This window comes from Chlamydomonas reinhardtii, chromosome 7, assembly GCF_000002595.2.
Source record: "Chlamydomonas reinhardtii strain CC-503 cw92 mt+ chromosome 7, whole genome shotgun sequence".
Classification (NCBI taxonomy): Eukaryota; Viridiplantae; Chlorophyta; class Chlorophyceae; order Chlamydomonadales; family Chlamydomonadaceae; genus Chlamydomonas; species Chlamydomonas reinhardtii.
Genome location: NC_057010.1, coordinates 4157427 through 4182355, shown reverse-complemented (window position 1 = coordinate 4182355; position 24929 = coordinate 4157427). Strand labels below are relative to the sequence as shown.

The window sequence follows — 24929 nt, the reverse complement described above, 5'->3', positions numbered from 1 at the left end:
TCGTAGCGGCATGGCGGCTCTGACGGGGCGTTCACGCCTATTAGCTCCCAAGCGTACGGGGGCTCAGCCCATTTTCCAGCTGTACAAAGCTGACACCCCTTGTCCATGACAAACTGCCAGTAGGTGCATCCCGTCAATAATCGACTACTCGAACGGACTCGATTCCTTGCCCTGCCTTACAGCGGCGGCACTCGGCGGCGTCTTGCATTTGCATGCGCACTAGCTTACATTTCTCTTACATGAATTGCTTCAATCAAACTTCAGCACGATACCCCGTGCCAGGCGCGTGCGAATCCCCTGCACCGGCGCACGTCCCCCCGTGCTTTCCGTGGATGCTTGTCTTGCATCCCGGTCCCAGACCCAGGCTCCTAGTCCCAGGATTTCGGTCAAGTTCGGGTTGCCCGCAGCAATGCTCACCCTGCCCCTGCCCCTGCCTGCAACCGCACCCTGCCTGAGCTGCTTTCTAGCCTGCGCTGCTTGCCACGTCAAGACTGCACTAGAGCCTATCATCTGCCTACCCACCGGCCTACCAGCTGCACCACATACTACGGCAATCGTGCTTGATGATTACTGCCACAAGTGCACACCAAAAGGACGGCACGACACACAGACGCGCTTGTCCCCAAAGTCGCCAGGACGCGTATGCACACAACCGTGTGCGTGTTCACTGTGTTTAGCCAACAGGTTGAATTAAACGCAATGACAGCATTAGGCCCGCTTTGCGGTGTAAAGACTTTTCTTCTGAAGTTCTGAATCCTGCGTCAAGCAATACCGTACCATCGTACTTCGTGACCCGTTGTCAATGCGACGCCTACAGCTGCTGTGTCCGAAGCAAAAGTTTTATCATAGGATTCTTGCCCCCACATGCCCTACTGCTAACGTCCAATCCTGTCCCGAGAATCTGTCCTGGGTCGGTCAGCCCAGCCGCCACGCTCCGGGCTTCCCTGTGCCCGCCCGCGCTCCCACTCCCGCTCCCTGTCAGGAGGTGGAGGTCGAGGCCGCCTGTCGCGGTCCCAGTCCCTGTCACGGCCGCCCTCCTCGCCGCCGAGCGGCCTGTCATGACTGCGGTCTCCGCCACGCTGCAGGTAGCGCTCCCGCTCGCGCTCCCGCTCCCGCTCCCGCTCCCGCTCCCGCTCCCGCTCCCAGTTCCGGTCCCGGTCTCGGTCCCGCTCCCAGTTCCGGTCCCGGTCTCGGTCCCGCTCCCAGTTCCGGTCCTGCTCACGCGGCCAGTCCCGCGGCAGCGGAGACTGGGTCCGACCCCGTTCCGCCGGCCCTGCCCAGCCCTCCCGCTGCCTCTCCGGCTCCAGGCTTGGCCGCCGCACCAACACACGCTCAGGCTCAAGACTCCCCTGCCGCCCCCGCTCCCACTCCTGCTCTCGACCCCGTTCTCGCTCACGCATTCGCTCCCTGCCTGCCGGCGGCTGTCGGTCCCTTTCTGACGGCCTGAGCTCACCAGGCTCCGGCGGCTCTGCCAACGCCCGGCCGTGGCGTGGCGCCGCACCTCCCGTTCCGGGACGCGCCAACACGGCCGCAGGCCCTTGTGACTGTGGCAGCGGCGGCGGGTCTTGGGATGGCAGCGGCGGCTGCGATGGTGGCGGCGGCTGCGACGGCAGCGGCGGTGGTGGGGAAGGCGGAAGCGGAGGAGGCGCAGGCGGTGCTCGCGGGGGCGGGGGTGGCGCTCGCTTGGGCGAGCCTGGGTGCGGGCGTGGCGGGGCCGGCGGCGGCGGCGGGGGTGGGCGTGCTTTGGCCCTGGCTTCGTCCCAGCCGCGCGCCGGCAGCTCCCCCTCCTGTGCGCGTGTGGCGGCAGGCGGGGCAGGGGCGCCGCGATGCGCTGCGGCTGTGGCGGGTGCAGCTGCGGCCCCGGCGCCGCCGCTGCCGCTACCGCCGCCGCTGCGCCTGCTACCCGCGCCCGTGGCGGCTGGTGCCGGCGGCCTGGCTGCAAGCGCCACCGCACTCAGGCCTGCGGCAGCGCCGGCGGGCGCCGCAGCAGCAGCCAGGTCGCCACTGCTGTTTGGGCGCAGCGGCGGCAAGACGGCGTAGGAGCGGGCGACGGGCCGCAGCGGCGGTGATGGGGCGCGTGCGGCGGCTCCCGGTGCAGAGCCACTGGCGCCACTGGGTGGCTTGGCACCGGCGGCGCCCGCGCCCGTGGTGGCTGCCGCCCCGCCGCCGCCGCTGCTACCGGGCCGGCGGTGCACCGCTGCAGCCGCCGCACCGGGAGCAGCGCTGGCAGCGCTGGCAGCTGTCGCCGCCGCCTGCGCCTTGGCGGCCGCTATGGCCCGCTCGCGTGCGGTTGGTGGCTGCGCCGCGCCAGCGGCTGCGCCCGCCACCGGCAGCGACAGCCCGGGACCGGCGCGCTCCTCGCCTCCTCCTCTGCTTGAACTGGCGGGGGAATTTCCTGGGCCCAGTGCCCGCCGCACCTCCCGCCCGGCTCCCTCGCCGTCGGCATCGCCCCGCTTCCGCTTGGCTGCTGAAGCAGCAGCTGCTTGCGCTGCTTGTGCTGCCGCCGGCGCCGCCAGGGCTGGCGCGGCAGACGCCGGCGCTGTCATTGCCGTGGCCGCCGCGGCGGCGCCGGCGGCTGCGGTGAAGGCCCCGGGCCCTGCGGAGATGCTAGGCCGGGTGCTGGCGGTTGCAATGGCTGGCGCGCTGGGCGCTGCGGAGCCAGCAGGCGGCTTCGCGGGCGGCAGCTTGGCGACGGTGGTGCCGCTGGGGCCGCTGCCGCTGGCGCCTCCGCCGCTGTCACGCCCTCGGCCCGCTCCGTCCGCACCGGCGCCAGCACTTGAGCCCGGCGCCTTTTCCCCTGCTGCAGCCGAGCCCAGGGTCTGGGACGTGGCGGCTTGCGCCTTGGCAGCTGCATTCGCATCAGCGCCGCCGCCGCCGCTGTTGCCGCCGCTGCTGCCGTCAGCACTGGGCCCCCTGCTCCTGGGCTCGAGGCCGACACCTCCAGTGACACCCCCGGCGGCGTCTCGTGCGTTGTCCGAATGCTGCACCCGCGGCTGAACGGCCGCCGCGTCCTTCATAGCTGCATCCCGCTCAGCAGGTACGGCCCGCTCGCGGCTGCGGGCCCGCTTGTGGCTGCCGCCAGCGGCGCCGGCATCCGGATTCCTGCTCGCCCCTCTGTCACGATCGCGCTCAGCGGCTGCTGCCGCAGCTGCGGCCCCGGCACCCCTGGCGCTGCCGCCTGGCGCCGGTGCTCCTCCGTCGCCTCCGGCTGCGGCCGCCGCGGCGCCCGCCGTGTCGCCAGCGGCGTCCTGCGGCTGCTGCGGGCGAGCCACGCGGGACACGCCGAAGCGCTGGTTCAACGCAGCCACGCCGCTCGCAGCCGGCGGCGACGGATCGCGCTCCGCCGACCGCTGACGCTCCGGCGCACGTGGCCGCGTGTCAAACCCTGCGGCCGCTGGAACCCTTGCCCCGACTGTTCCCTCCGGCGCCGCAGGCCTGCCGCTGCCGCCGCCGTCCTTGCGGACCCCAGGTCCCGCCTCACGCGCCGCCGCGGCGGCGGCCGGCGCCCTCGCTGGCGGCGGCGGCATCGCCGCCGCGTCGCCTGCCACCGCCGCCGCATTGCCGCCCGCCACCTTGGCCTCCAGCTGCCGCTCACTGACAACCAGCGCTGCCACCTCTGCCGCCAACCATCCGCCGTCGCCGCCGCCACCGCCGCCACCGCCACTGTTGCGGCTGCGGAGGCTCCCGCTGCCGCCGCCGCCGCCCTGGGAGGCGGCGGCGGCCTCTGAGGGAAGCGGCGCCGCCAGCAGCCGCCGAAGCGAGATGCTGCCTACATGCCGCGATGCGAGCACAGTGCACGTTTGCATGGCGAAACGAGGTAAAAGAGGCAGTAAGTGCGCGAGCACTAGTCCCATCCCAGCCCCATCAGGCCGTTCCCCCACGCAGCCCGCATAGACACGCACACAAACACACACCGTCGCACCCTATCTCTCTCGTGTTTCCTAACACACACACACACACACACACACACAGCGCACACACACACAAGCACACACGCTCACCGCCGTATCCGCCGCTGCCCGGCGCGCGCATCAGCCCGCCCGCCGCCGCCGCGTGCCGCAGCAGCGCCCGCCAGGGATGGCTGGTGGCGAGCGTGGCGGCGTGCCCCACCACCCACAGGCAGGCGCGGGCGCGCGTAAGAGCCACATTCATCCGACGCACGTCCGCCAGGAAACCCACGCCCCCCACCCCGCTGTTGCTGTTGTTGTTGATGCCAGCGTCGAAGAGGCTGCTGGCAGCAGCGGAGGCGGCGGTGTCACCGGCGGTGTTGGTGGAGGCGGCGGCGGAGTTGAGCAGGGCGAGGGCGTGGCTGGGCTTGGCGCGCACGGCGCTGAAGATGACCACGTCCGCCTCTCGGCCCTGCACGTGTGTGGGAGACGGCGGGATGAAGCGGCGGATGAAGCGGTGGGAAAGTCCCTTGGAACTCCGTACAACAACCCAAACCGCGCCTGTTCCCCTCCTCGAACGGCTTACTACGAACGACGATAGCAACACCCCCCACAAACAAAATCCGCCGGACCCAGCCGCCCCACCTGGTACCCATCAACGGTCATGATGTCTAACAGACCCGACTCCTCCGCCTCCACCAGCTCCCGACAGCCAACGCCGCCGCCGCCACCGCCCGGGCCGCCGCCGCTGCCCAGCGCCCCCAGCGCGTGCCTCAGCGCCGCCCGCAGCGCCCCCAGCTGTGCGCGGTAGGGCGTCAGCACCGCCACACGCGGCCGCCAGTGCGGATAGCGCTGCCGCAGGCCTGTAGGGCGGAGGCGTGTTGGTAAGTGGGTGGGTGTTGGTGGGATGCGGGCCCAGGGAAGGGCGGAACAGGGGCCACGGCTGGCTTTCTACGGAGCCGGTAGCGCTGGCGGGAAGTCCGGACCCTGCCGTTGCAGCCAGGCGCTGTTGCAGCCAGGCGCTGTTGCAGCCAGGCGCCCATGCAGCAGCAACTGCACGATGCCATAACCCCCTGCCAGCCCTCTCGTGCGCCAGCTCTGTCCCCTGTTCCCCGTTCGGGTATCGACGCATTCTATTGTGTTTGCCCCGCGCCCCGCACTCACCCACATACAGGTCTGCCACGAAATCGGCCTCGGCCTGGTTTCGCAGCGAGCCCCCGCCTCCGCCACCACCACCACCGGCCCCGCCACCGCCGCCGCCTCCGGCCCGCTCCCGGCCTCCCTCCACGTCCCACACCACCAGCGGCCCCAGCAGTGGGTGGTGGTGGCAGGGCGCAGCGCGGGCGGCGGCGCTGACTGTCTCGCCGTCCAGCAGCTCGTTGGAGTAGAAGAAGGAGGAGGGGAACCTGGGGGGTGGGATACATTAGTAAATTACATGATTAGTAAAGGAAGGGGGTGGGTGGATTTGCAAAGATTGGTACAGAGAAGTGTAGCGAGGCAGACAGCAGGCGGGGGTTGCAAGGATGTTTGGCGGGGGTGGGGTGAGGGGGAGGAAGTGGGGGAGGAGGGAGGGAGGGGTTATGTGCCCGGGAGCAGGGAGGTGGAAGGAGATGTCAAGTATGATGAGTTCGGCGGCGGCGGTGGAAATCAGGCACAGGGGGTTTGGGGCGGCCAGCGGGAAGGGTCTCACAGTACCGGCACACAACACATGGGTTGGCAACAACACAAGCCGTACAACATTAACCCACTTCCCGGTTCCCGCTTCCTCCTTGCTTCCTTAGGTTCGATTTAGTTTGGACGGGTACAAACGACCTCCGCACACACACACACACACACACACACACACACACACACACACACACACACACACACACACACACACACACACACACACACACACACACACACACACACACACACACACACACACACACACACACACACACACACACACACACACACACACACACACACACACACACACACACTCCAGAGCTGTTTTGCGCTCTGCCGGGGAAACGCCAGGTCACGGCAGCCCTCGATTGAGAGCCCTGTCGTTGGTTATACCAGATACACGATTCACGTGATCTGGCAGAATAACCGTGGAAACCGTAGTCACACACACACACACACACACACACACACACACACACACACACACACACACACACACGCACACACACACACACACACTGTCCTACGCGTAATGTTTTCCTTGTGCTCTTTAACACATACACACACACACACACACACACACACACACACACACACTCTGGTGGCTCTGACGGACGGCGGACCTCGTCACGGAGTACGGCCCGGTCGCCGAGGCGTACGGCGCGGCACTACCATGCACCCGCGACACATCGCGGCGCGTGTTCACTATCAGGGGGGTGACTGGATTCTGGGGCGGGGGCTCGTCACGAATAGCCGACGCGGCCACTGCGGCCGCGAGCGTGCCTAGCCTCGGTGCCGCCGTGGAGTGGGGAGCGGGAGGCCAGCTCCCGCCAGCCCACGGCGCACACACGCACACTCGCACACACGCACACACACCAGCCTGTGTCTGACACGTCTGGAAACGCTGCAACCGCCGCCCGCCACGTCCCCCATGCAGCCTTGACCCCGTTTAGTCGCAGTGCCACCGCTAACTCGCCCTCTTCCCATAGTGTTATTGTACTTAGCGGGCGGGATTTGGGGCGCGTGATATCTAGCTTGTCTGCTGCACGCCGCCTCTCTTGTCGCCTTTGCCATTCGCCTGCCCGTGACACTTCCTCGCTGCCGCCCTATGCCCATGCTTCCGCTTTTGCCTATAGGTGAGCTCGACTACGACCAGCGGGCGGGAATCTGGGAATTAGGCGTGCTGGGTAAACGTTGTTTAGCGCGCCCAGGGTGCGGAGCATGGACGCATACAGGTGCATCGCGGGGTCAGGCCGAATGGTCGCCCGTGGGGTTCCAGGCTTATCGCGGGTAAGTATGACTACCTGGGTCACGGCAACCACGCGACGCTCGGTAAATTGGTAGGTATCGGTAAGTAACTCCGTCGCGTCGTTGGGCGGGCTTTCGTTTCGTTTTTTAACACACACACACACACACACACACACACACACACACACACACACACACACACACACACACACACACACACACATCCGCCTCCTCCTCCTCCCCACCTGCTGATGGCCGGGTGCATGCGGTACTGCCTGCTGAGCAGCGTGACGGGCACGCCCGCGCGCTGCAGCCGCTCGAACAGCGACTGGCTCAGGCGCGCGGCGGCGGCGGCGCGGCTCAGCACCGTGGGCGGCAGCTGACGGGGGTCGCCCACAAGAACCACCTGCAGGGGAGGGGGAGGGGGCAGAGGGAGGGAGGGAGGGAGGGAGGGATTACAACGGTCGAGCAGTTTGTTCAACGTTCATTACTAGCCGAAACCCGCCGTGTATGTGCATGTGTGTGTATATGTGTATATGTGTGTGTGTGGGGGGGGGGCTTACATTCATGACTAGCTAAGGAAATGGTAGACGGTGGTGCTTTGATCATTCCCACCACTATCCACCACCAAACAAGTACAAGCACCCCCCTGCGCCCTGCGCCCCGCGCCCCGCGTTCAAGTTCCGTGTATATGTATGTGTGTGTGTGTGTGTTGTTTTCATCACTCATACGCACCCCGCGGCCCCGCGCACCTTTGCCCCCGGCTGCAGCAGCGCCAGCGGGATGAGCGCCGCCGGCTCCAGCGCCTGCGCCGCCTCGTCAATGACCAGCGCGTCAAAGCGCGGCGGCGCGCCCAAGCCCGGCCCGCCGCCGCCGCCTCCGCCGGCCTCGGCGATGGCGGCGAAGCCGGCGGCGGCGCTGCCGGCGGCGGGCCGCGCAGCGGCGGCGGCGGCGGCCTTTGCGGCGGCGGCGGCGGCGGCGTTGGTGGTGGCGGCGGCCCAGAGCTGTGCTAGGTCGCCGCCGGCGGCGGAGAGTGTGGTCACCACCACTTCCGCCGCCAGAACCACCGCCTGCGGGCGGGTAGAACAGGGGGAGGGAGGGAGGGAAAGGGAGGGGTGTGGGGCGTGGGCTTGGGGCGGTTTGCAGGGCTACACATCTTAAAGCGGAAGGACGCGAGGCCAGCTGTGCTGCGAGACAGGAGGGCGGCGTCACACTGCCTGGAGCCTACGTGCAAGGAGACGCCCAGCCCCACTCCCTTTAAAGCGACTCCTCCCCAAACCAGCAACACCCAACATCCAGCCCCCGGCCCCCGGCCCCCAGCCTCCCCCCGGCACCTGTCTCAGCTCCCAGCCCCCAACCCCCAGCCCCCAACCCCCCAGACCTTTGAAATAACACCCCTCCCCTAGACAGCAACACCCATCACCCCGCCCGGCCCCCAGCCCCCAGCCCCCCCGGCACCTGTCTCAGCTCCTTGCGTTGCCGCTCCACTTCGCGACCGCCGCGCCGCTGGTTGCGCTCCGTGAACTGCGGGGGCGGCGCGGGGCACGGCGACTGAGCACGGCGATCAAGGCATACACGGCGTGTGGGGAATGCGGACCAGACGCCCACGGCATGTGGGACCTTGGTCAGCCCCCAACAGATCCGGTGAGTGTGTGTGGTGGAACGCGCATGCACGCCCTAATCGTGCCGGAAGACCGTAGGCCCGTGGCCGTGGCGCAGACATACACACCCACGGCATATGTGCAAACCTACCGTATGCATACTCCAATACCACAACACCAATACATGTGCACGGTAGCCCATCGCCTTGGCACGGCACGCGCGGGCAGCCCGTCTCCCGCCGCCACCAGGGGTCTCCTATTCCGGCCCCACATTACCCCCGTCCCCCCCCCATGCTGCGACTTGCTCGTGCTGTGCTGCGCTCACCTTGAACCGCTCCCACAGCCGCTCCTTGCGCTCCCGCAGCGCCGCCAGCTGTTTGGCCTCAGCCGCCGCGCCCTCGCCGCCCCCCGCCGCCTCTGCCCCCTCCGCCACTTCGCCGGGCTCCGGCGGATCCTTGTCCACCGGTTCGCCGTCTTCGGATCCAGAATCCGCATCCGACCCGGAGCCGTTGGAATCCAGATCCATGTCCGCGTCGCTGCCATCGCTGCCGCCCCCGCCGCCAGGCCGACGCTTCCGTGCTGCCCGCTTTGTCTTCGAGCCCTTGCTACTGCCCTTGCCCTTGCCCTTGTCGCGGTTTGCAGTGTCCGGGCCCTGGCCCTGGCCCTGCTGCTGCTGTTTCCTGAGGATGCGCTTCTCCGCCTCCTCCAGCTCGTGTTGCGCCTGCAGAGGCGAGCGGAGGCAAGGGGGAGGCGGAACGGTAAACGGTGCTCCTTTGGGGTGGTGCTGAGTGCTAGGCGAGACCGAGTGCAGAAAGCAGGCAGATGCATGCGACGCAAGGCGCCACGTCAGCGCGTCACCGCGCCTCCCGTTTTCCACCGAGTCATCCCATGCACAGCCCCAGCAGCTGTGCTGCAAGTCGAGTCGACATGTGGTCCAACGCCCACACGCCCGGCGGGGCAACCAACCACTTGCCTCCTCGAACTCGCGCCGCGCGTCCATGAGGTCCCTGCAACGCAGGCACAGGCACACACGCGACGCGGCCCTTGCTCCGGCTCGCACACAGGTCCTGCGACTTCCCACAAGGCACCCGCACCTGTGCCTTGCGCCCTGCCTGCCCCGCACATTCCAAGTCACGCCGCGCAGTAGACGCAGCCGCCCGCCTGCCTGCCTTCCACGCCCTTCTGCCCACGCGTGCCGCCACGCCGCCGGCATCCCACGCCTGCCTCCACACCGGAACCCACCCCACCGCACCACCTGTGCTCTGCTGATTTGGCTTGGTTTGGTGCAGTTTGGGCTGGTACTTTAAACCCCGCACCCCACCGCTCCCCTCCCCGCCGCTCCCCGTCGCGCCCCCACCCCGCCCCCTCACTTGCGCGCCTCCTCCAGCGCCGCGCCCGCCGCCTGCGTGCCGTCGTGGCGGCCCGCCAGCTGCTCCGCCAGAGAGTCCACGTGCAGTGCCAACACCGGTCCGTGCGTCACCTGCAGGGAAGGAAGGACGGAGGGAAAGCATTTAGGACTAGTTGAGAAGTGAAGCTGTGGCCAGGCACAGTGGTACTGCAGAGGCGCGTTGTTACCGATGTCCGATATACGGGGGGTAGGGGCACAGCAGCAGGCGAGGGTGAAGGCCGTGGGGATGGGGCAGGAGGGACAAGCTCGGTCTACGGGTGCTGCGGGCGTGGGGTGTGTGTGGGGGCTGTTTGTGTTTCCGCCGCGCCCGCCGCCACACCAGCCCTGCGGCCCTGCCCCTGCGGCCCTACCCCCGGTGCCTCACTGACCTCCACTCGGCCCAGTCGCACCACCGCCGGCGGCCGCCTGGCGCCGTCTGCCCGCCACACGCCCTCGCCCACCAGCCGCGTCAGCAGCTCATCAATGGCCGCGTTGGACTGCGGGTGTGAGTCAAAGAGCACAAGGAACAACAGTGGATAGTGTACGTGGTGCAGGGGAATACCTTGAGAGCATATTGTACACACAGTCGACCAACCTGCCGAGCTGGGTGCGTGTGTGTGTGTGTGTGTGTGCGTGTGCGCATGTACACGTTTCAGGACAGTGCAAAGGCACGCCATGCGACTAAGATGTCGTGATTCAACACGCGGGTGCAGGCCAGCGAGTGCAGGCCTGCCCACCCGCCGTACCTGTGCGCAGACCAGCACTCGGCTGCGGGGCGGGTTGGCAAAGTCGAAGGCGTCAAGGGCCTCCTGCGGCGCCCGCTCCAGACACGCCTGGGACAGCATGCCCGCGCCCACGCCGCCGCTGGTGCTGCCGCCGCCACCTGAGCCCTCGGCGCCGCCGCTAGTGCTTCCGACGTTGCTGCTGCAATCCGCCACGTCAGCCCCGGCGTTGCCGCCGCCCCGGCGCGGGTGCTTGGCGGGCGGCGCCACATCGTCGTCGTCGGCATCGGCGTCCCGCTCCCGGCCATTGGCACCAGGCTTGGCGGTCGCGGCGCCGGCGCCGGCGGCAAGCTTGGCGGCTGCAAGCTTGACGGCCGCGAAGCGCCGGGCTGCAGATGACTTCTTGAGCGGACCAGACGGCGCAGCGGCGATGGCGGCAGCGGCCGCCGCCGCAGCCTCGCGGGTGGCGGCGCCCTTGCCGCCGAGCGCTGCTGCGGCTGCGGCCGCCGCCAGGCCGCCGGCGCGGCTCCTGCTGCCCGCCTTGCCGCCGCCGCCCGCCGCCCGGGCCGCGCCGGACACCTCAGGTGCAAAGCCGGACTGCCCCGCCTGTCGACAACCGCACAGACAATGCGCATGCCACGCCACGCCACAGCGCAGTTAGCCATTTACCTACGTGCTCCCATGCCACCGCATGCCCAGCTGCTTGGCCTACATGGTCAGCGCAAAAGAGCAGCGCTCCCAGGCCCCACCCAACCCCACCAAAACCACCACAGCAACCGTGCGCTCCCTCCTGCCTGCTCCCGCTCCTCCCACTGCTCTCACCGCCCCTACCGCCCCCACCGCTCAGGCCCGTGCTGCTGCTGCTGCCCCTCACCCTGTACGCCAGAATGCCGCCCCCGCCGCCCCCCGCTGCCCACCCTCACCCTGTACGCCAGAATGTCGGGTCGCGCCGCCCCCCGCTGCCCCCACCTCCCCCCCTCACCCTGTACGCCATAATGTCGGGTCGCGCCAGCAGCACTGACAGCATACCCATGATGGCCGACGTCTTGCCGGTGCCGGGAGGGCCCTGCGGCAGTGGCAGGCGGAGGCAGGAGGTGGGGAGGTGGGATGGGCGGTGGCGGGTGGCTGTGGGCGAGGCTAACCCCATGCTGCGCCAAGAGCCGTGGCCAAGGGCCCCCCCTTCCCTTTGGCTGCAGTGAGCTGCATGGATTATACACACACACACACACACACACACACACACACACACACACACACACACACACACACACACACACGCACACGCACGCACACACACACACACACACACACGCACACACACGCAAACACATCCACTCATGCCGTACACACTCAGCTCACCTGCACCAGTGTGAATGTGGGTGTGGGCGCCAGTGCCGCCAGAATGGCTGCCCGCTGCGGCTCATTGAACGCCGCCTCCAGCCCCGACTTGAGGCCAGGAGGCAGAACCGCAGCCGACCAGGTAGCGGCAGCAGCAGCGGCAGTAGCCGCAGCAGTAGTAGAGGGTGAGGAGGTGGGGGAGAGCAGGAAGCGCACGGTGGGGTCGTGCAGGCGCCACAGGTTGCAGAGAGCCTGTGTGGGCGGACAAGCGGCGGAGGGTTGCAACGGCAGGGATGAGCGCTGGCGCAAACCACAGTACAGTGGCAAAGTCCGGGCTTGCTGCGACAGAAAACCCTCGAACGCTCATGAAGACCCAGGGCGCAGTATCTGCAGCTTTAGGCTTAGAGCTGGTGCAATAATACCAATGCTCCACAGGTAGATGGCACAGCGACGCGGCCGGGCACACGCACGTGGAACTCCCGGAAGTTGGGCACCAGGCTGGTCAGGTGCGTGAGGTGCCATTCGGTGCGCGGCAGCACCACCGCCTCCAGCAGCTCGCCGCCGGCGGCGCCGCCCGAGGGGCCGGTCAGGCAGGCCTGCGACAAGCAGCCGTGTAACCGGTGGCGTGGGCGTGTGTGCCAGAGAGCGCGTGTTTGGGAGGGAGGAAACAGGACTGTGTGTGTGTGTGTGTGTGTGTTAAAGGGCACGAGGAAAAAATTATACGCGCAAGACTGTGTGTATGTTGTGCGCACGCACGCACCACAGGGTACGGATGGATACGGGAGCCGCGCCTTGGCCCCGGGGGCGATGTCGCGCTGCCACACTTGGCCCGCTGTTGGCCGGCCCGCGCGGTAGCTGCCCACATCCTGTGCCTGCCCCAGCCCGGCGCCATGCCCCCCGCACCTGGCCCCTCGGCTACAATTCACTCTCGTTGATGCAACCCCCGCACCTGCCCCTGCTCCCCCCCACCCCGCACACCGGCTCCCCGCCCCCCGGCCCGCCCCCCCCCGCACCTGCAGTGTCACCAGCCACCCGCCGTCGTCCGGCGCCACCGCCTCCACCACCCCCAGCACGCAGGGTGCCGGCGGCGTCAGCAGCGCGGCGGCGGACGGCAGCGGCTGCCGCGTCAGCAGAACCAGGTCGTCCTGGGGCGGGTGGGGTGTCGTGAGGTGGTGGGGTAATGTGAAACAGCGGGGGCGGAAAGACTAGTTCGCCTCAACCCATGAAAGCACGCGAAATCATGGGGGAATTACTACCGTACTTTTGGGTTACCATAGGTTGCGCGGAGGTCAACCAACCAGCCCCACAGCCCGGGCCCTGCAGGCCAAACCCGTCCCGACCCTCCACGCCCCATAATCAACGCAGCCCTCCGCCCCCCCCTCCCCCAAGCCCCCAGCCCCCAGCCACGCCCGCCCGCCCGCACCCACCACGCGGCACATGTCGCGCTGCGCCCCGCCGCCTGCGTTCTCCACCTTGAGCTGCACCGCACTCATGTCGTCACTGCGCGTCTTCAGCAGTACCACGGCGCGCACCGCAGGCGGCGCACGGCCGCGCTCCCCGCCGCCACCGCCACCGCCAGCCCCTCTGCTGCTGCTGCCGCCGCCGCCGCCGCGGCTGCCCCTGGAGCTGTCGGCGCCGGCAGCCAGGTCCTCCACCGCGCTGCGGACGGAGGCGGCCAGCTCCTCCATGAGCAGCTCCCTGGGATTATGAGGAAGAGCACAGAAAGGAAAAGCAGCAGGGACAGGGGTGCGGTAGGAGTCGTAAAGGCTTGGCAGAAACGTCCGGCGCCAGCAGCTTATGTGAGAAATGTTGAAAGGGCTGGGAATGACTCGCAGTGCCGCCACGCCTGCATGCGTGCAGTCAGAGCCTGGAAGCTTGGGAGCTTGGGAGCTTGAAAGCTTGGAAGCTTTGGGAGCTTGCGGACGCCTGGGACCACGGCAGCAACAGCCACGGCAGCATGCAGCAACGCCCCCGACGCCCCACCTGAAGGTGTCGGTGTAGTGGTGCAGGTCAGCGAAGGACTCGGGCACCTTTTGCCCCTTGAGCAGCGAGCCCCGAGCCGTCAGCGACCTGCTACTGCCGCTACCTCCGTTGCTACTGCCGACGAGCGGCAGTAGCACATCCATGCGCAGCTGCAGCACCTGCGGTGGGCAGTAGCAGCGGCCCATGTGTCAATGTCTATGTGCGTGCGCCGTGACCCATCTCCTGCCCGCCACCAAGCTCTCGCCCCGCACGCGTCTGGCCTCCACACCCGGTCAGCCATGACACACACACACACACACACACACACACACACACACACACACACACACACACACACACACGTACACAAACCGTCCCTCACTCAACTCAACTCACCTGCCGCACCACCTGCTTCATCGTCAGCACCTGCACCAGCGGCGGCAGCGGCTTGGGCGCGGCGCCGCCCCCGCGCGGCCCCGCCTCCAGGTGCACCACGCTGCGGTGCCGCACGCCGCCGCCGCCGCCGCCAACCACCGCCGCCATCAGGCCCGCCAGGCCGAGGCGGTTGCGCTGCGGCGGTTGGCCGTTGGGGCCGTTGGGCCCGTTGGCGCCGCCGCCGGCGCGCTGGCTGGCAAAGAAGTCATCGTCATCGTCGATGACCAGGACCCGCTGCGTGGCGTCGATGTGGAAGTCGTTGCCGTTGTCGGTTGGTGGCGGCTGCGCCGCCACCGCGGCCGCCGCCGCTGCTGCCTGTTGCTGCTGCTGCTGGTGCAAGCTCCTGCGGCAACGCACAGCGACCCCCGGGGAGCAGTTGGTTGTCAAGGTTAGGCAGGTATCGTGCACACCCATCAGGTTTGGGGTGAAAGCTTGTTGTGAGGCGCGGCGGTGCTCTCCCGCCCGAGCACCCAACTGCAAAACCACCAGAATACACCTACCTCAGGCTGGGCGCCGGCTGCTGCTCCAGAGGGTCCGGCGGCGGCCCCACAGCACCGCCCGCCCGCCCCCCGCCGCCACCAGCAGCGCCGCCACCGCCACCGGCGCCGACGCCGCCGCCCACGGCCCAGCCGCGTGCGCGCCGCCCGCCCTCCAGCCCACCCCTGTCCCCGGCCCCGATCCATGCTCCGCCACCTCCTGCTCCACCGCCGCCGCCGCCGCTGCCGCCAGCCCCGGTCCCTCTCCCCAACAGATCCTTGCGCCATTGAGCCGCCTTGGAGCCGCCCGCCGCTGCGCTGACACCCACGCCGCCACCGACAGTCGCCGCCGCTGCTGGCGGCGCCGCCGCGCCGAGCACCGCAATAGCCGCCGGCGTCGGCCGCCGCCGCTGCCGGGCCTTGCCGCCCGCCCGCCCCAGCCCGTCATTGTCACGGCCACCGCCGCCGCCGCCTGCCGCCGCCGCCGCCATCTTGAGGCGCTGGAGGGTGCGGATTGAGGCGATGTCCATGCCGCCCGTTCGCACCACCGCCGATCTGCGTTTTGGTGAAACACCATACGGTAGGGCCAGAAGAAAGCGCGTAAGAAGAAAGCACGTGACTGCAGCTCAATTTGCGTGAGCTGTCATTACCGCCAGAATCCCTCCCCGATAGCCGCATCTACAGCCCCTGCATCATCACGGGCTTCAACCCCCGTAGTGTGGCTTGGTTTGGTATTTATATAACCCCCCCCAGTCCAGGTGACTCACTCCAAGGCCCGAAGCGTGTCTGTCAAATTGAAGTCCTCAGCCCCGGCCCCGGCCCCAGCCTTGCCGGTGCGAGCCCCTGCACCGCCGGCCTTGGGAACAGCCTGTGCAGCGGCGGCAGCAGCAGCCTTCACGCCGGCGCCCCCGGCCGCCGCCGCCGTAGTCGCCGCCGCCAGCTTCCGTGGCTTGGGGACAAACGCGGCGCCGCCGCCGGCGGGCGGCGGGCGCCTCGGGACGGTCGCGAATGGGTTGCTCGCGTTTCCACCACCACCACCGGCACCCGCACCCGCACCAACACCAGCAACACCGCTGCCGCGGCCACCCGTCGCGCCACCAGCACTAGGAGCAGCCGCGCTGTAGGCGGCGGCCCACAGCCCGTCCGCCTGCGTGGCGAGTGGCGGCGGCGGCCGGCGCACCGGCAGCCGCCGCAGCTCCTCCTCGTCGCTGTCCGCCGCCGCCGCCGCCGCCGCCGCCGCCGTGTCGTCATAGCCGGTCACCAGGTGCTGCTGCTGCTTCTGGTGGGCGGCGGCGGCGGCGGCGGCGGCGGCGGGCATGCGCCGCCGCAGAGGCAGGTTGTCCTCGGGGTCGTCTTGAGACGGCCGCAGCGCCGCCGCCATCACCACGTCGGGCCCATCCAGGATCTCGACATCATCATCCTCATCCTCATCCTCGTCCTCACCCTCATCCTCACCCTGCCCGCCCGCCTCCTCCCGATCCTCACCCCCCTCAAACTCGAGCTGGTCCTCCTCTGCCGCCGCCGCTTCTGCCTCCTCGTCCTCGCCCGCGCCGACGTCCTCCTCCTCCTCAGCCTGAGGCTGCTGCGCCTCATGCGCCCCCGCCTCCGCAGCTGCTGCCGCCGCGCCAGCGCCCCCCTCCGGCTCCTGCTCCTCGTCCTCCTCTCCCCCACTGTCGCTGAGGGTCAGATCCACCACCGCCGGCCGTGCCCCCACAACCGGCCGCTGCTGCTGCCCCTGTTGCTGCTGCTGCCCGTGTTGCTGCTGCCCTTGCTGCTGCTGCTGCCCTCGCTGCTGCTGCCCTTGATGCTGCTGCTGCTGCTGCTGCTGACGCGGCAGGGGGCTGGGGCGCGCCTGTGTGGGCAGCTGTGTGAAGACGGAGGGCTGGTCGGTGTCATCACGTGTCGGCGACTCCGGCACGAAGTCGGCACCCGGCGCCCCGCGTGGCGAGCGCTGCTGCTGTCCCTGCTGCTGCAGGCGCGGGCCCTGCTGCTGCCGGGGCGTGGATGCCGCGCCCTGCTGCGCCTGCGGCGTTGGCTGCTGCCGGCCGGGTGCCGCTGGCGCCGCGTTGGCAGCTGCGGCTGTAGCGGCCCGGGAGGGCAGACCCGCGAGCGGGTTGAGCGCCGCTGTTGCCAGGTTGCCTGCACACAAGCCGTGTGGAGTCAATCAGTTGCGGGTAATATGTAGAGGTGGCCTAGGGCCCTGGCAACCCGCCCTGCCACCCGCGCCCTGCCACCCGCCCTGCCACTCGCCCTGACACCCACCCTGCCACCCGCCCTGCCACCCGCCCTGCCACTCGGCCTGCCACCCGCCGCCACGCACCTGGCGCCACCTCGGGAAACAGACTCGCCAGCCGCATGCGCAGCTCCCCATCCAGCTGCGAAGCGGGGCCGCCGCCACCCACCGCCGCCGCCGTCGCCGCCGCCAGGCCCCTGCCCGCCGACGCTGCGGCCGCCAACGCCGCGCCCGGCGGCGCCAGCACCTCCCGCGCCGCCTCCAGCGCTTCAGGAGCCAGTGGACCCAGATCCCGGACCGTGCCCATCATCAGTTCCAACGAGCCGACCAGCACTTTGGCGGCGGAGGCGGCGCCGCCGGCGGCGCTGAAGGACAGCAGTCCGGCGGCGCCGCCGCCAGAGGCCGTTGGCGGGTCAGCACAGAGCACGGGCGCCCAGCGCAGCAGCGCCGGCAGCCAGGCACGCAGCAGGCGCGGCGCGGGAGCGCGGCCCTCTGGCGCCTGCGGGGACATTCGAAGCGGCTACCTCAAACGTACGGCCGTATTGCCACTGAGCGGGTCCCGCATCGCAATCGCCAAAGCGGCATGCCTCTGTTGCAACGGAAACCCTTTCTTCCTCAATGGAACCTGCATGCGCCATACACCCATCCGCCCATCCACCCCCGCTCCACCCTCCTGCATCCCACGCCCCCACCTGCAGCAGGAAGTACCAGCACGGCGCCAGCAGCTGCAGCAGCGGCAGCACCGCGCCGCGGCACTCGCGCCGCGCGCGGTACACAGGCAGGCCCTGCACGGCAGCGGGGCAGCGGCGGTCACGGCAGCGGCAGTCGCGGCAGCGGCGGTCCCAACAGCGGCAGTCGGGCAGCGGCAGTCACCGGCACCGGCAGTCACGGCAGCGGCAATCACGGCAGTCGCGGTAGCGCCGCAGGGAGTCGAACGGCGTTGGTTGGAGGTGACAGAAGAGGTGGCACTGCTGATCAAGCGGACAATGCTGCAAGAAGGTGCACCTCTCTCGCTGCGCCTTGCTGGCCAGCACCGCCAGCCTGCCTGCCCTCATCCCAGCTGCACCCCAGCCGCGAACAAACACACACATACGCACACGCGCACACGCACCTGCTCCAGCATCCTGACGCCCAGCGCCCACGCCCTCAGCGCCAGCTCGAAGGCGGGGCCGTGCAGGCCGTCGTGGTCGGCAGCGGCACGCAGCACGGCCTAGTGCAAGGGGGACGGCGTCCATGAAAGACGGCGGAGGGGTTGCAGAGTTGTGACAACAACACGTAGAGCACCAGGAGGGGCGGGAGCGGCCGCCGGGCTATGGGGCGAGCGAGGGTGCTTTCCTGACTTGTCTCTAAAAAAGATACACCTGCACTCGTGCTGTTTCCCTTGGACACATGTGCACACAGCGTGTCCCGTGTGCTTTACTTAGCCATTACGCTCCCAACCCCGCAGTGACTGCTCCCCGCTCCGCCCACGGCACGCACCTGCACACACAGCAGGCTGGGCGCCAGACAGCTGCTGGCCATGAGCTGGTGGGGGGGGGCGGCAAAGATTGGTACAAAAAGTGTAGCGAAGTAGACAGCAGGCGTAGGGGGGCCGGGGCCGCGGCCGCAGCGGCCAGTACATGCCAAGATGCGGCCTTACGCTCAACCTGACTGGGGTTGCTTGTCTCATGCGTGCCGCCCTCCCCGCCACCCCCCTGCCGCGGCCCTACCCGGTCCATGGGTCTCAGCCCCGCCAGCTCCTCCACCACCTGCGTGCACGTGGCCAGCACCACCTGCGCCCGCACAGGGCACACAGGTGGGCGGAGGGGTGGGCAGGAGGGGCGCAGGAGGGACACAGGGTCACACAGGGGCGCAGGAGGGGCGCAGGGGGGGCGGAGCGGGCAGAGAGGCGGAGAGGGGCGGAGTTCGGAGCGAGGCGCAGCGGGCAGAGGGGGGGAGCGGGCAGAGGGGCAGAGAGGGGCGGAACAGGCCAGGGGGGCAGTGCTGCCACATTGACGCGTGGGGACTGGGAATGATGCAGTGCCAAGCGGCCCGGTCCGGTCCTCGCTATTTGGGGGGGGGCAGATCCCGACATGACAGGTAAGCACTCCCAACTGTTGCTGCTTTAAACTCACCTTGGAGTGGCCTGAGGACACGGCCAGCCAGCCGCCCGCGAATGCCCGTTCCAGCGGACCGCCGCCGCCGCCCCCCGCAGCGGCCGCCGCGGCGGCGGCCGCCGCCGCGTCCGCTGCGTCTGCCGGGCTCAGGAAGTGCGACACCAACGCCGCCTCCGCCGCGGCCCTGCAGGTTCGCGAGTGTGCAATCGTTGCTGTATGCGCTTTCTGATAATTGTTTACACCGGCGCACGAGCGGAGCTCCGGTAGAAAGGTGCTCTTGTAAATCCTGCATCTCGAGTTTGGCGCCCTGGACCCAGCGCTTCCACGGACGCCCGCGCACGTGCACGTGCCCGCACCTGAGCCCGCCGTGCGCCCCGCACACCAGCCGCAGCAGCGCCGCCAGCGCCTCGCCCTCCGCCCGCGTCGCCACCTCCCGCGCCGCCTCCGCCGCCTCCGCCTCCGACCCCGCCTCCGCTGCCTGCTGCTGCTGCGGCTGCTGCGACAGCGACAGCGGCTGCGACGGCGGCGGCGGCGGCGGCGCCATGGGCCCGCCCGGCAGGCGGTCGGCGGCAATGCCCAGCACGTGCGCCTCCGCGGCCGCCCGCTCCAGGTGCACCACTGCCAGCCATGGCGGGGGCGCGGGTGGGGTGCGGGATGACCAGGGATGGATGGTTACGGCGGGTGGCGGTGGTGGATAGGCGAAAGGCAATGCCGCAGCCCTCATCACCGTTCGTGCACCAGCCCAGCCCCAGCCCCAGCCCCTGCCCCTGCCCCTGCCCCTGCCCCTGCCCTGCCCCTGCCCCTGCCCCTGCCCCTGCCCCAGCCCCAGCCCCAGCCCCAGCCCCAGCCCCAGCCCCAGCCCCAGCCCCAGCCCCAGCCCCAGCCCCAGCCCCAGCCCCAGCCCCAGCCCCAGCCCCAGCCCCAGCCCCAGCCCCAGCCCCAGCCCCTGCCCCTGCCCCTGCCCCTGCCCCTGCCCCTGCCCCTGCCCCTGCCCCTGCCCCTGCCCCAGCCCCAAACCCAGCCCCAGCCCCAAACCCAGCCCCAAACCCAGCCCCAAACCCAGCCCCAGCCCCAAACCCAGCCCCAAACCCAGCCCCAAACCCAGCCCCAGCCCCAAACCCAGCCCCAAACCCAGCCCCAAACCCAGCCCCAGCCCCAAGCCTAGCCCCAGCCCTTGGCCATACCCGTGGCATCCCGCAGCCGCGCCAGCAGCTGCGGTGCGGCCGCGACCACCGGCACGGCGCAGGCGTTGGGGCCCTCGGGCCGCGGCCGCACCGACCACTGCGTCGCGCTCAGGAGGGCGCCCGCCGCGGAGCGGCCGCCTGTGGCGTGTCGGCGTGACACGCGCGCACAGCAAAAGGCACGAAATCAACAACATGCTGTAGACATCAGTGCGCAAAGACACATCTCGAACCATGTGGAGGCAGCCAAGATGTGTGCAGGTCCTAATGCACACGTCTACCGTATACCTGGACGCGCCTTCACACTTAACAAACGCCTCTTCCACCCCACCTGGCCCCTGCCAGGCACCGGGTGCGGCAAAGCCACTGCCATCCGCCGCCCCCTCCTCCAGCTCCGCCACGTGCGCCGCCGCCTGCAGCAGCGCCAGCGCTACAGCCGGGTGCGGGCAGCCCGCTACAGCCATGTACGCCGCCGGCGTGGCGCAGTAGCTGTCCAGCCCGTCCAGCGCCAGCTCGCAGGCGGCTGTAGCAGCCGCAGCCGCTGCTGCAGCCGCTGCCGCAGCGGCTGTAGCACCTGATGGCGCGGCCAAGGCTGCCGGCTGGGAGCCGACTTGTGATAGCGGCATGGGGGCGCTGGTGCTGCCTGGGCCGCCCTCAGCGCCGCCGCCGCCGGCGTGGCAGGCATCCGCCGGCGCCAGGCGCAGCGGCTCTAGGGCGGAGGGACACACGCGGCGCAGGGCGCTGGTGGGGCGCGAGTGGTCCAGCGCCGCCGCCAGCGCCGTGGCGTCGGCCTGGGAGGCGGAAACCGGGCCCCCACGAGTTGGGACGAATACGCGGTCAGCAACCCTAATATAACGCGGCTTCTGTACCGATATTTACGCGGCAAACTTAATGCGGCTTTTGCACCGGTACCTATACCGGCAAGTGCTGCCTGCTGGTACTGTGCCCAGACCTGACCAGACCAGCCCGGCGCACCCACCTGCAGCACCAGGCACACCACCGCCGCCGCCGCCTCCACCACCCGCAGCTCCAGGGGCCCGTTGCCCGCCGCCGCCGCCACCGCGGCCGCCACGGCGTCGCCGCCCGCCGCCGGCAGCGACATGACTGCCTGCAAACACACACCGCACCACATACACCGCCAACAACACAGTTCAGCCACTGCGGTGCCGTCTGCCGAACAACTGTCCCGCATCCACGCAAAGCCATCTCGTCTTTCTTGTTCGGACTCTCACGAGTACCGTACCGAGTGGCCCCCGCACCTGGCACGCCGCCGGCCCGTACAGGTCCGAACCAAAGGCGGGCGAGTGGCCGCCGCGGCCCACCGCCGCCCCCACCCCGCCAAACGCCGCCAGCGCCGCCGTCGCCCGGCACAGCGCGCTGTACGGATAGCCGTAGCTCACGCCGTACGAGTACGGCGCCGCGCCCGCGCCGCCAGCTCCTGTCGTACAGCCGGCGCCGCCGCCGTACAGCCCGGTGCCGTACCCGCCGCCGCCGTGCACCTGGCGCAGCAGCAGGTTGAGCGGGGCCCGGAGGGCGGGGTGGGGGGTGGCGGGGCTGGCGGCCAGGGAGCCTAGCAGCGCCCCCACCACGTCCACCATCAGCTGAGGGATGAGCGGGAGGGAGGAGCGGGCGGGCGGGAGGGAGGAGGGTTGAATTGAGAGGCGGGAGGAGCAGGCGGGGAGGAACCGGCGGGATGAGGGTTGGAGCGAAAGAAAAGATGCGGAACAACGCGACGTGGAGCGCGAGGCGAAACAACAGCATGCTTGCGGGATGCTGTTAAGGCAAAGCGAGTACAGCACCGCTCATCTGGCCATGCACCGGCACCTACCTTGTGCATGGACGGGTCGGGCGTGCAGGCAGCCGCATCGCCCAGCGCCGCCACCAGCGCCGTCACCCCACTGCCATCATACTCCCCACTGCCGCCCGCTGCCGCTGCAGCCGCAGCCGCAGCCCGGGCGCCCGGCCATGCCTCCACGCCACCTGGCGCCGCGGCCGCGGTGGCAGTCGTTGCCGCCGCCGCAGCAGCGGCAGCAGCAGCAGCAGCCGGCGCCGCCGCCGCGTCGCACACCTGCCGCAGCTCGTCCCCGCCCAGCCCTCGCGCAAGTGGCAGGAGGCAGCCCAGCATATGGCGGTAGCTGGCAGGCAGCGGCAGCTGTTGGTGCTGCTGGTGCTGGTGGTGTTGCAGCGCTCCGCCGCCGCTGCCATGTGGGTTGTGACTGTTGCCACCGCTGCTGCCATGTGGGTCGGAGCCGCCGACGGCGCTCGCGGCTGCGCGGCGCCAGGCCAGGATGTGGGCGACGAGTGCCGCCGGCAGGTCCGGCGCCGCTTCCAGCGCCGCCGCCAGCGCTGGCGGCTGCAGCGCTTGCAGTAGCACCTGAACGGGTGCGGAACAGTGCCAGGAAGCAACAATCGTAGTGCAGCGGGACATGAGAACAGAGGGGAAGCCATCATATCATTTGGATTTTCGCTCTACGAGCACTTGGGAAACGCCCTTGCCTACCCACTACTCACACACCCATCCGCTGCACCCGCCCCCGGCCGCCGCCACAGCGCACACCAGCTTCCCCCCGTCCTGTCCTGTCCTGTTCCTCGTGTCTCTGGATGCTGACTGGCAATGATGAGACCACCTCCACCACTTCCGCCCGCCCCGCCCCGCCCCGCCCCGCCCGCCCCGCCCCGCCCCGCCCCGCCCCGCCGCACCTTGAGCCCCAGCCACAGCGACTCCAGCGGCTGCTGGAAGCGCCGCCGCCCCGTGGCCGGGTCCGCCTCCGCCGCATCCAGCTCCTCCACCACCACCACATCCGCATCCGCCTCCGCCTCCTCGCCAGCGCCCGCCTCTCCCGTTGACCCCGCCCCCGCTGCTCCCGCTCCTCCCGCTGTCCCTGCCTGTGACGCCGCTGGCGCCGGGCGCAGCCGCGGCGGCAGCTCCCGCCGCAGCCGGCACGTCCAGCCGCGCAGCAGGGCCTCCAGCTGCGCCGCCGCCACCTCCTCCGCGGTGGCGATGGGGCCCAGCTGCTGCAACGCGGGCAGCACCTGCCGGCACACACACACACGCACACACGTATACACACACGTTATGATGCTTCCATTCAGCACATACGGGGAGAAGCGAACCTCATTGCGCGAATGCTTACGCTCGCTCGAAGCTGCTCCTCTGGCCACCGTGTGCCGCGCACCCCCACCACCACCACCACCGCCCCCCGCCCCGCACCCCTGAACCCCGGTCCCGCACCCACCAGCGCCCTCACAGCCGGGTCGGGATACGCAGCCAGCAGGTACAGCCCGGGGAAGCGGCCGCCCTCTGCCAGCTCGGCAGACAGGGTCGCGGCGCCGCTGCTGCCGCCGCCGCCGCCGCCGTGGTCGCCACTGCGCGCCAGCCCCAGCAGTGCCGCCGCCATCCGCTCCGCCACCTGCGCGTCCGCCAGCAGCGACGGGTGCGAGAGCGCCTCGAAGAGGCCCAAGACCACCTGTGGTCGGGGTGGAAAGGGACGAGAGTGAGAGAGAGACGGAGAGGGAGGCGCGCAGTGAGCAGACCGAGGCGGGGTGAGGTCTGAAAGGAAGACGTGTTGGTGCTGGGAAGCGCTGGGTCCCGCAAAAGCTGGTGAGAACGAGGAGGCACACGCGTGAGGCACGCAGTAGTTGATGCCATCAGTAGCAACCTCAAATGCCGCCGTCTCCCTCCTCCCCTGGCTGCCCACGCATGTACCTGCTGCGGCACGCCCTCCAGCTCCGCCGCTCCGTCGGCCCCGGCCGGGCCCCCGCTGCACCCTGGAGCCGCCGCCAGCCAGGCTGCCACGCGCTCCGCATCGCGCCGCGCCATCACTTTGAGAAGCTGCAGGGAAGGTGTGTCGTGCGGCAGCGGCACGTGCATGGGCAGGATGAATGCAGCAGATCATCAGCTAGCAAGGGTTTATGCGTGCCCTGCAGCTATTAAAGACGCGCTGCCTCTTGCGCAATAGCTAGCCCCAGCCTATGTTTGGTGGGAGCCAGGTTAATCCTCGGCGCGCACCTTCACCGCATCCGGGCCGGAGGAGGCAAAGTGCGCCTGCGCCGCCCGATACTGCTTGATGCACTCCGCACACTCCGACAGCTGCCGTGTGTTCTCCGCCCACAGACGCTGCACCACCGGCTGCGCCTCATAGAAGAGCGTCTCAGAGAGGGCGCGGATGACTGTGAGAGGAAGACCGCGTGAAGTGAGGGGGCAGGGGGCTCGCGGTCAGGGGACGCCGCGTCCGGGGCTGAGCTGATGGGACTCTGCGCACTCACCGGGCGTATGGACGCACCACCAGTGGTTTTTGTGCTCTGCCGTATTAAGGAACGAGAACGCCTTGGAGAACCATCCCTGCGAGAGCGACCGAAGCCAAGCAATTGTTGATGTTCAACTCCAGATAGTAAGCAAAGTGCCGTCAGTGCATTATTCAGGCCATTATGTACATTTGCACACCTGTCGCTGCTTCAAAGCGGCCGGCTTGTTGGTGCTCGCGAGGATTTCCTGCCACTCTGCCACGAGCGCGTCCCTTTCCGGATTAACGGCTCCCATAATTTATACTCCCATGTTGCAGTGTATATCTACATTCTTGGACACGAATGAAAGCGCGCTTGTGGGCGCGCTGAACGGAGTGCGAAGCAAGATGTGTTGGGCATTTCGGTTCGATACAGGAAAGTAAGAATCAGTCGAGGGAAATCGAA

General features: G+C 69.2%; 1 protein-coding gene across 1 annotated transcript; it reads right to left on the bottom strand.

Moving 5' to 3' along the window:
• Window positions 1-223: 223 nt before the first annotated feature.
• On the bottom strand, window positions 224-24900 carry CHLRE_07g342450v5 (uncharacterized protein). The gene is made up of 39 exons (XM_043064379.1): window positions 24685-24900; window positions 24507-24582; window positions 24250-24410; window positions 23947-24072; window positions 23477-23707; window positions 22941-23273; window positions 22069-22614; window positions 21500-21841; window positions 21220-21348; window positions 20572-21031; window positions 20244-20381; window positions 19416-19677; window positions 19078-19243; window positions 18673-18735; window positions 18443-18487; window positions 18075-18173; window positions 17656-17748; window positions 17051-17462; window positions 15498-16869; window positions 14755-15285; window positions 14216-14597; window positions 13841-13998; window positions 13285-13555; window positions 12871-13002; window positions 12328-12453; window positions 11879-12109; window positions 11502-11585; window positions 10544-11125; window positions 10187-10294; window positions 9781-9890; window positions 9384-9417; window positions 8736-9131; window positions 8268-8333; window positions 7562-7879; window positions 7055-7215; window positions 5052-5293; window positions 4533-4750; window positions 4002-4359; window positions 224-3769 (listed from the first exon to the last, which is right to left on the bottom strand). The coding sequence occupies exons 1-39, from the start codon at window positions 24778-24780 to the stop codon at window positions 876-878; spliced, it is 12552 nt and encodes a 4183-aa protein (XP_042922927.1). The 5' UTR covers window positions 24781-24900; the 3' UTR covers window positions 224-875.
• Between the last annotated feature and the right edge of the window lie 29 nt (window positions 24901-24929).